This window comes from Manacus vitellinus, unplaced genomic scaffold (assembly GCF_001715985.3).
Source record: "Manacus vitellinus isolate BGI_N305 unplaced genomic scaffold, ASM171598v3 scaffold_35_pilon, whole genome shotgun sequence".
Classification (NCBI taxonomy): domain Eukaryota; kingdom Metazoa; phylum Chordata; class Aves; order Passeriformes; family Pipridae; genus Manacus; species Manacus vitellinus.
The window spans coordinates 2,651,132-2,662,143 of NW_021940498.1; the positions used below are offsets into that span (position 1 = coordinate 2,651,132).

Sequence of the window (11,012 nt, forward strand, 5' to 3'; positions counted from 1 at the left end):
GTTGAGCCCAATAACTTGGCCCTGAGAGTGGCCAGTACATATTTTTGAAGGAAGTTGAGACAGGGGAAGCAGACAGTGCTTGATGGGTATTTTAGAGAACACATCAGACTTTAATGGATAGATGGAAGTAAAGACAGTGCATGCTTGTTTCTGATAATTTTTCATTTTTCTTTGATAAATATGTATATTCTTCCACTTCTGATGTTTAGAATGTTCCATGACAATGATTTCCAGTTTCATTAAAATGCCAAGTGTGTCATGTGATGGTTTAATTTAAGGCCTTCCATTCCTATACTGTAAAGATCCACAGAAAATTATTTCTTACTTTTTCCCTGTCGGTCAGGATTTCATAAGCATCAGGGTAGTACAAATTATTTTGTTCTTGCAATAAAAGTTGCTAGATATCTCTGAGCACCCTGGTAACTCTTGGTCACAATTTCTCTTTTCGAATGGGCACTAAATAGAAAAGGAGAATATGGGAGCAGGACATGAACCAAAACTGAGTAGTGTGGAAGACATGGAATTGCCATGCATGGATGGTTCTGGGGGCTGGTTGAATAGTGTTTGCTTTTGTGGGCATTGCCTAATGAGTCCTAACTATTTGACTGCTGCTGAGAGCTAACTCTTGTGACACAAAGGTCTCTCCTAAAGTTCCTAGACTTGAGGGTATCAAGGTGTTCTCCATATGATCCACGTGAAACAGCTAACTCTGATTGTGCAACTCACCCCAACTAAGCTTGCAATTAAAGCAGTAACTAAAATGGGTGTATTTATTTTAAACAAAAATTGGTTTTGTTTTTTGGGGGGCTCAGAATGAAACATTTGAATTAAAAAAAACACAACTAGCAAAACCAAAAAGAAAAGGATTTAGAACAAAGTTCTTTTTTATTAATTTTATAATCCATTCTGATTCATCATACTAAGGCAGTTGTTCTGCCAACAGAATATAGCCAGCAGAAAATGATGATGGCTGCAGTTTGGCACTTGAAGGTATTTTAGAGGCTACTTGAAATAATAATGGTCATGCATGCAGTCCTTGGTGCTTGTGCATGAGCTGCTGCTTGGAGGATACTTTTTGAGCTTCCTGGACTTTGAGTGCTTTCACAGCTTTATTTCAGTGACACCTTATAAAGCACAGGCTTGTGGAAAGGAGAATTGATAAGGAAATATATTGTAAAGCTCTTCCAATAAGATTCTGTACCTCCCTGTAGGATTCTTCTTTCCCAGCATACTCTTACTTTTCAAAAGGGATCTGGGATGGATGCTGCTTTTCCCTGAGAAAGTGTGGCCAGTGAAAAGTGCACAAAGCAATGGATGGTCAGAATTTGGATATGGTGAAGCCACAATAAAGATTGTGATGCCCTCCAGATCAAATTTGGAGAACTCTATGGAGTAGATTTGGTACATTAAAGCACCTGAATGTGTAAAATTGTGGCTACTGAGGCCCTTGTGGGAAGGCTTAATTTACCTGATGAACTCTTGAGAAGCAGAGGGAGTAATTGAGATGCCTTATCAATTTGTTTTAAAAACACAGATTTTTTTTTTATTTTATTTTTTTTCTTTTTGGTGCTAGCTACTTAGAAATGACATCATTTCATTTGAATTTCTTAACTCCTATTTCTGTAGTGTTGGGTGAATATAGATGTTTTAATACAGGGAAAATTGAATTGCTCTAAGCCTAAACAAGTTTTTTTTAATTCATGCAGGTGAATACAATTTGTTGGAACGACACAGGAGAATATATTTTATCTGGCTCAGATGACACCAACCTGGTAATTAGTAATCCCTACAGCAGAAAGGTAGGTTTGTTTCTGGATACTTGCTAATTTTAAAATAAAGCATAAGTTATTATTTTTCAATGTATTAAAGTTCTTTTTCACTATATTGGTTTTCAGATATTAATTATCATCTGACAGAGATAATATCATGCACTTCACAGTGTTTATAAATGGGAATAGAACCCCACAGTGCTTTAAAGCCTTAGTATTCTAATCCCTTGTGACATAGGTATTATCCCATTTTACGGTACGTGGTCTGGCACAAAGGGAACATGGTCTCACAACAGATTAGTGTCAGGACTAGAAATAGGATTCAGTAATTCCTGTGAAATCTTATCGTCAGATAAATCGTTTTCCTTTCACTTTCGTTTTAAAATATTGTATTGGCCTTTGCTCTGTGTGATGTACTGAGCTGGTGTCGTTGAGGTGTCAATCTTGATTCAAAGGGTTCACTCCCACTTGAAATTACATTGCCTTGTGTGTACCTGTGTGTGGATGCAGCAGAATTTGTACTGATACAAGGGAAGGAGGTGTGTGAAGCAGAAGGTGCTGTAGAGGTCTCTGCCTTTCCACTCCTTCACTCACAGGGGTTACGATGCAGTTGGATGGTTTCCAGAAATGCCAGCTGGCATCCATCAGGTAGTAGCAGTGTCCCACACTTTGCTCTTTAAGGAACTGCTGTAGTTTGATGGAACAGATGCTCTGAACTCTCTGTCCTCTCTCCCGTGCTCGCTCAGAGGCTGAGAACTAAACCCTGAAGATGTGATAAAAAAATTAAATGTGGGGAGAGAGCCAAAACGTGTGGCTGTGATGGTGGAAGGGAGTTTGAGTAGAAGGTGATATTTTGCTTTCCTGAAGAGTTTTTGGGGGAAAATTATAGTGATTTGGAGAGTTGCCTGTGCCTATAGATAAGGCCATTTTCCTTACTTCCCCAAATAAATCCATACCTTTCAAACTTCATCTCTTCTCTTGGTGTCAGTCCGACAAAGTTCAGATCAGTGTCATTAGACTCGGATTTCTCTTGGCCTGGGAGTTCAGATGAAGAAGAAAAGGTGTCTAAGACAGCTATGAAGTAGATGATGGATATATTCCAAAGTGAGTGGTGTTGGAGAGATTTGCAGAGGAAGAATTTTTTGTGCAAGTAAAGGATGTTCAATATTACTTATTGTTCAGGGTTTATTTTAATGTCTTACTATCAGGTAGTTGCTACATTATTATCTTACTATATATTATTGCATTAAAATAGTGTATTGTTTTAATAGATGCAGCAATTGAAGCTTTATACTTTCATGGGAAAATTTTGGGTTTTTTTCTCCATTGTGTACTACTGCTTTACTTAAGCCTAATAAGAAATATAGGAGATGTCTTGTTTTCTTATTTTTTACAGTTAGCTGAGTTATTTATTTTACATAACTTCAGAGGAGGAGATAGATTTTTTTTTTTAATTACTATTATTTTTTCCCCCCAGTACATGCAAATGCAATTATAAAACAGCAGGTACTAGCAAGAAGACTTAATAATCAGTTTTGTTCCTGAAATATCTAGACATGGGATTTTTAATGACTGTTAGAGCTGTGTTAGCTGATTTTCTCTGGCTTGAATAACAGAATCAATACAGGAAAAGGGAGCAAATTGGTATTGGTATTAGAACTGTAGTGTAATCTGTCATCTTGGCAAATACCCTTATCACCATATTTTCTGTTATGAACTAGCTAGAGCAGCAAAAATAGACTTCACCCATCAATGCAGTGTCCTGTGTTACAAAAATATCTAATTTAATAAGGAAGCATTTCACAGAATGGGTGAGGCTGGAAGGCACCACGGCGGGTCACCTGGTCCCACCTCCCTGCTCCAGCAGGGCCATCCCAGAGCACAGGGCACAGGGTTGTGTGGGTGACCTGGTCCCACCTCCCTGCTCCAGCAGGGTCATCCCAGAGCACAGGGCACAGGGCTGTGTCCAGGCAGTTCTTGGGGATCTCCAGCGAGGGAGACTCCATACCCTCTCTGGGCAACCTGTTCCAGTGCTGGGTCATTGCACAGCAACGAAGTTCTTCATGTCCAGGTGGAACTTCCTGGGCATCAGTTCCTGCCCGTTCCTCTTGTTCCATTGCTGGGCCCCCCCGAGCAGAGCCTGGTCCATCCCCTGCCCCCTCCCTGCAGCCCCTGACACACAGAGATGAGGTTCCCTCTCAGTTGTCTCTTCTTGGGGCTGAACGGGCCCAGCTCCCTCAGCCTTTCCTCATGAGAGAGTTGCTTCAGTCCCTTTATCATCTTTATCAGGACAAAAATATTTATTTCATGGTAGCAACAGTGTGAAATCAGAGGTGGGATTGACTCCTGACATCTTTAGCTGTCATCTGAACTAGGATACCTTATGGACTTCTTGTTCTGAGTTGCTCTGATACAGAGTTCCTAATTTCTGTTGAATATGTGTTTTTTAAATGTTTTCAGTAAAATGCAGAGATCTGAACAAACCTTTATTTATTGAAATAAAATTAATGGATTATATTTCCTGAGTTTGATAATTATTTTTTTATTTTTAACACTAAGCCATGTGTACCATTCAGAATATGCAGATATACTGTTAATCTTTCTTTGTGTGAATTATTTAAAAGGTGGGAAATAGCACTTCTGAAATGTTAGGCATGAGCTATTACTAACAGAACAACTTCATTTGCATAATGTTTTCTTTGATTAAGTTAATTGAGTGGAAATTTGGAAGTAATTTTCATACTGTAAACAACTTGGGAAGTATTTTTTTCCCTAATAGAAGTGGTGAAAAATGCAGTTTGGTTTAAGTACTGCAGCTGGGGGAAATAAGGTAAGAATAGAATGTTCACTAGTGCACAGGAAAGCATGTGGTGGGTTTTTTCAGTTTTGATAGTCTAATAAGAAGTATGTTAGGAAGTCTAAAGGGTCACCACAAAGTGTTTAAAATCAGCTGTGATGGTGAAGTAAATCATGTGCTTCTCTGCTTGTACTGTAGATGAAAGACATTCACTGTGACCAAGTCTTGGTTATTGCCCTTTAATCATGTTCTTAAATGTTTATTTATTTATGGCTGGTTTCAAAACATCCTCCCCTGTAAACTTCAGCTCTTCTTTTTAGAGTGAGTTTGTTTTATGAGTAACATCAATTTTTAAAGGCTATAAAGTTGGCTTGAATTACAATGCTTTGTTCTTCTTGACCTACAGTATTCCAGGTCTTCTAAATCTCTGCTCATGGCCTGTTGGCTGCACCATCGCCCTAGACTAACTAACTAACCTGATGTGATATATAACAAGCACTGTAAAAACAAAAGGTGGCACTTGCATTCCAGCCCTTTTATTTTGCAGACAACTGCGTGCAAGTGCCTAAGTGAATGTCTCTTGTGGAACCACTTTGTTCTTGGAAGAAATTCAGTGTAAAAACAGTTTCTCTGCTCTGTTGCATTGAGCTGCAGGTCACTGGCAGCCTGTGCATACCTCATGTTTCAAAGTACCACACTCTGTTATTGTCCCATTCTTTATTTGCTCGGAGAACGTCAGCCTGGTACAACCTTCCCTTTTTTCCTTCCTCCCTCAGGTTTTAACGACGATTCGCTCAGGACACAGGGCCAATATTTTCAGCGCAAAGTTCTTGCCGTGCACAAATGACAAACAGATTGTATCCTGCTCTGGAGATGGAGTCATTTTTTACACCAATGTTGAACAAGATGCAGAGACCAACAGGCAATGCCAGTACACCTGCCACTATGGAACCACCTATGAGGTACCTCACACGAGTATAGGATCATTTAAGATGGGGAAAATACATATTTTCTTGTGCTGTTGCCCAAGATTCTAACCAGCGCACTGAAAATTTTATTTCAGTGAGAATTATAGAACTTTTCTTCTATCTTCTTTGAGGGGTTTTGTTTTTCCTTTTTTTCTTTTTTTTTTTTTTCTCTTAGAGTAGGCTTTAACAAAGAAATGTACTGTCTAAATTAAATGGAGGACTTTCCAGTTGTTAAGACACCCCTTTTTTTTGCAAATATGAATTCACTGAATGAATGTGCTGCAGAGCAAAACCGATTTAAATTGTGTTGTGAATTTCTTCCTGAAGTAAGTTGGGAGGTGGGAGCAATGGCTGTTTGCATTTTTATTTTTATTTTTATTCTTCCCCTCGTGCCCTCCCTCTTCTCCGCCCCCAAATTTTTCAGCAGTTTAATGCCTTTTTCATAACTTAAATCCTTCTAAGAAATGCTTATTTCAACATGTGTGAACAACTTAGTCTGAAAACTGTGTTTACAGTTTTAGATAATTTTTCTATTGTGTATTCTAGTTAACTCTTTAGTTGTAAGTTTAATGACAGTGTTTTCAATCCTCCCTTGGAAGTTTGGTTCATATAAACTAGGCAAGTGAAGGAGTAAAGTGTTAGTTAGCTTAGGAAGATAATAAGATTTATTGATCTTTTTTTTTTAAAATAATTGATCTATATATTTTTTACAAGTAGCAAAATGTGCTGCTTGTAAAACTTAGTGTGGTTAAAATAGGAAAAATACTATTTTCTTCTTAGGTTATAAATGTTCCCCTTTTTTAATTATTTATTTGTTTGGGGTTTTTTAATACTTCCACAGTATACACACAGGGAAAATAATCCCAAATCCATCTCTTTTGTAACTATTTAGCTCAGATTTCAAGTTGTTAGATCTCTTTCTTTGCATGTTAAGTGAACAAACTATTTTAAAATCTCCGCTAAAAACAATTGGAGTGTATGAAAAAAGAAAGTGGCTGAGGTACTGCCATAATTAATTTTTGATCATGTAGTAAAAGTATCCTTATGGTTGTAATTACACATGTTCCACTAACGCCTTTTGTCAAAACACATCCTGTCTGCAGGGTCACTTTTCAGGTCAGTGGAGTGAACCCTGTGATATTCCCTCTGTTTCTGGGATTTGTGGTTTGGTTTGGGTTGGGTTTTTCCCTGGGTTTAATACAAGGCTGGGTATTTTCAGTTTTGCAAAATGTGATTCCGGATCCCAGGCTCGCATCGCCTGCTGTTATTTTTGAGGGTTTTTTTTGATTGAGGAGCCTGAAGTGCCTCTGTTCTCTCTGAGGTTGACTATATATAGCAGTCTGTGCTGCTCTGGGAACTGCCCTCGTCGATTGGGTGTTCTCTGCATCGGAAAGAAAAACCTGCCTTTTCACAGCAACATCTGGAGACTGAGATGCTGCTTCCTAAATCTGAAATGTCCTTGTAGGGGAGGGTGTCTGCCAGGTCATTGTCACTTCCTGAGGAAATCAGAACTGAAAGCAGCTACCAGTTGTGGTTGTGGGTGAGGAGCAGTAACAGGGACCAGAACTGGCCTGTCACAGGAGATGCAAAGATTGTCTCCTTGCAAGGTGTTGTTTGTCATCAGTGGTGATGGTGTGCACACTGCAAGCTACTGAACCAGATGATAAATACAAATGTCGTGGATACAACAAGTTAAACTTGTCAAAACAAACCAGTAACAGTTTAAAAAATATTTTAGAAGAAATATGGAGAGCCCAACTGTCTGGCAAATGGAGATGCAAGTTTTATTGTTGTGCCTAGAGAATGACTATCACTGAACAGTAACTAGTTGTAGGAGTGTAGGTTTTTTTTTTTCAAAATCATTACTTGAAGAGGGCAGGGACATTTGCCTGCTATATTACACAGTTAAAATGATCTTATTTGGGATGATTTTTATTCAGCAATTTGCTTTAACAAAATGCCACGCAGTAATGCATGCATTTAATATTCAAGTGTCAGGTTTAAGACACAGTAACAGAATTTATAGCCTTTATAAGAAGTATTTCCCAAGATGTATTATAAACCTTTGCTTTTTGAAGAGAGCTCAAATTTAAATATGTTAAACATATGATTATTGTTGTTTTGAATGACAGTAATGTAATACAGTTTGGTTGTTTATAGTTTTTAAACACAGTTAATGGAAGGAATATCAAAATCCCTGCATGACAATGATTATTTTAACAACTGTGTCTCTTTCTGAAGTTATTTTTCTTATCTAGTTTTGCACTGAGGTTTAACATATCTAGATTTGAGCTCCCTTTAGAAACATAGGTTTATAATACATTTTTGGAAATTACTTTTTTATAAAGGCTATAAATTCTGTTGCTGTGTCTTAAACCTGACACTGGAACACCAAATGCATGTATTACTGTGTGGCATAGCAGACGTTTTTTTGATCCTTGGCACATGAAATATAATAGAGCAAATAGCAGGGAGTTTTAAACAAATGGCTGAGATGCAGCTTCAGCTTCTGACATAACCCAACCTTGTCACTGGGAGTTTTCTGGAGTGGGAAGATAATTTCTAAATATCGTGATGTTACTGCCCAGCTGTATGTAACCACATCATCACATTAAATATAGAACTTTGACTCACTGGATTCTCTAAATAACAAAAGCTAAGAGCTGCCCCTGAGGTACTAATTCTAAATTTGAATGTGGTTTGAATTTGAACTGCTCTTTAAACTTGGAGTTTGTGATTGTTCAAGGCATTATAAAAACATCCAGCGAAACAGAGGAATGTGGAAATTTGTTTAGATTGTGCTAAACTCTGAGATAATTGTACGATTGTTTTTAATTCTGGGTGAGAAGAGAATAAGTAGAGAGAGAGGGAGAAGTTCTTGAGACATGTTTCTGAAGAATTTGTTGTTTATACAAGGCCATGACAAGTTTATTTTTACTCAGCCAAATGCTTTTCTTTGTTGCCCTTCATTAGGAATTGCATTTCAGAAAGAGAATGTACTTTAATGGACAACTCTTACCTTCGTATTTTAAATACAGTAAAACAATCACATAGCTATATGCTTTTTAAGTTAAATAAAAGACTTTTTTTGTAGTTACTATAAAGGGGTTTATACATATATAAGTTCTTGTTGAACTTAAATGTAGTAACAACGACTCTTAGCTATTGGAGTCTGCAGGTCTCTGTTTTAGTGCTTATAAATTACTTAACAGATTTGTAAACACCATACATGAAAGTTGGCACGTGCAAGTTATGTTACAAATAGCATTGTGAAGTAGCATTAGTATGAACAAAAACAAAATAGAGCTACTAGAAATAAGAGCTTCCCACATTCAGCACCACTCCTGGAACAAAGCAAATATTTTCACTGCAAGCTCTGCCTGGGAATCCAGCAAACGTGCTGGAAGAATTTAGTGGACTGAAGAACGATTGATGGCTTTTATAAGGACACAAATAAAGTTAATTTGAATGAAATGTGTAGTGAAAAACGGTCTTTTAAATGTTACACTAACATGTAGAGGAACAATGGTCACAGCTCAGAAGTTTGTTGTTCTGTTGTTGCTCAAACCTTGACTTTGTTCTGCCTGTTGAACTTCTTGTTGGTCAGCACAAGGATTTGGCACAGCACACATTGTCTCAGTACTACAAGAAATGCTGAATCCTGCAGTGATTACCTTTGTAATCCCACTTTAGGTTACAAGATTTATAAATATCCCTAAGTTACTTTTAATAAGAGTTTGGGAGGGGGGGTGGAATAAATCATCTCATTCAAAACATTAAAGAATCACTCATTTGCTCTCTGTTGAATGGGTGTATTGCACTATTAACCATTTGTGTGGCTTTATAAATTTCTGTGAAGTTACTGGTAGTAGCAGCAGTGTAGTTCTACCATGTTCTCTGTTTCCTGTTTGAGAGGCAGTGTGAAAAACGTGACATTTCCTGTGCATTCACTGACCTGTGGAATTCAGCTTTAACATTTTGGCCTCTTGCCTTTTTATTTTGTCTTAAGGAGGCCTTCTTGAATTAAGCCATACATGTGGGACTCCATCCAAGCCTTCCCTACTTGGAGTAGGGCTGAGCTTAGGAATACAGTTCAATACAGTGCTCTCCTAAAAAAAAAAAAATTAAAAAAATAAATTGCAGTGAGGGGGTAGGTTAGTAACAGCCTTTATTGCAGAGTTGCTTCAGGGGTCTACTTAGAATGTAAAGGAGTGGGCAATGAGAATAAAACCCATTTAGTATTTTCAAGTCATTCAGACTTGAGGGTTTTGTTTATTATTGTCTTCTATTACTTGATAGAGAATAAACTGAGCTTTTGTTGAATGATTACAGGAAAATTGATTAGTTATCTGGAAACTGATAGCAGTAAATGTATGTTGTGTGTTAAAAGATAATAGAAATATCTGTAAGCTTTGACCTACAGATATTTAATCTTATGTGACATTTAATAGTCTACTTCAATAGTTCAAACCTTCTCTTGAAAATAAAGAAACATCACCAGTTTTTTGGTTTTCCTCTTTATTTCAGTGGAAAGCTGGACTTGAGTAATAATTGTTTCAGTCTGTACTGCTGCTCAAAATGTTGATGCTTTTATTTTTAAATTAATGCTATTTCTGGCTGTATTCATACTTCTATTTTTTTCATTTTTTCTTTCTTTTGTGCAGATTATGACAGTACCAAATGATCCCTATACTTTCCTCTCTTGTGGTGAAGATGGCACTGTAAGATGGTTTGATACTCGAATCAAAACAAGTTGCACAAAGGAAGATTGTAAAGATGTAAGAGTGAAATCTTTTAATAAAGATGACCTAAATGTAGAGCTGTACATCATACAAACATAGGATATGAATTCTGGTAAGGCTTTTAGAAATAATAGGTTTCAGGGTCGTTGGTGGAGATGACAACATGTTTCCCAAGAAACAATAACAGTTTGGGGACTCTTTTTATTTTTTTTTTTTTAATTTTAATATCTCCTTTGGCATTTTTTAGTTTACAAACTTTGGTGTGAGGCTGCAGATAGGTAGAAAATACTTTACATTGAAATGGAATCTCTTGGTCTGATTTACATAAGTACTATAGAGTGCAGAGTTGGAGGCAGAAAATGAACCTAGAAAATCATCTACCGCCTTGTGTTCTTGAGCATCCTTTGCCCCTCTGTTAGAAAAGATTTGGTAATGAATTATACTACCTCACTGGTATTACTCCCTACAAGGTAAGGTATTGGTGGTGTCCACTGTGCTTGGATTTCAGAAACAGTTTTAATATTGAATTGGAGAAAAGCTACCAAAGTATGGATTGCTATTCTTGATCAATTTTATTCTACTTTGTGGATATTGACCAGTTCTAGGGATTCCTTCCTTCCTTCCTTCCTTCCTTCCTTCCTTCCTTCCTTCCTTTCCTTCCTTCCTTCCTTTCCTTCCTTCCTTTCCTTCCTTCCTTTCCTTCCTTCCTTTCCTTCCTTCCTTTCCTTCCTTCCTT

At 37.4% G+C, this 11,012-nt stretch overlaps 1 protein-coding gene across 7 annotated transcripts in view; it reads left to right on the plus strand.

Moving 5' to 3' along the window:
• DCAF6 (DDB1 and CUL4 associated factor 6) overlaps nt 1–11,012 on the plus strand; it is a 64,152-nt gene that overhangs the window by 4,640 nt on the left and 48,500 nt on the right. For all 7 annotated transcript variants that reach the window (XM_018077072.2, XM_029961487.1, XM_029961488.1 and 4 more), the window contains exons 2-4: nt 1,707–1,799; nt 5,343–5,528; nt 10,199–10,312. In XM_018077072.2, coding sequence (XP_017932561.1) covers nt 10,202–10,312 — 111 coding nt within the window. In that variant the 5' untranslated portion in view covers nt 1,707–1,799; nt 5,343–5,528; nt 10,199–10,201. The remainder of the gene's footprint in view (nt 1–1,706; nt 1,800–5,342; nt 5,529–10,198; nt 10,313–11,012) is intronic.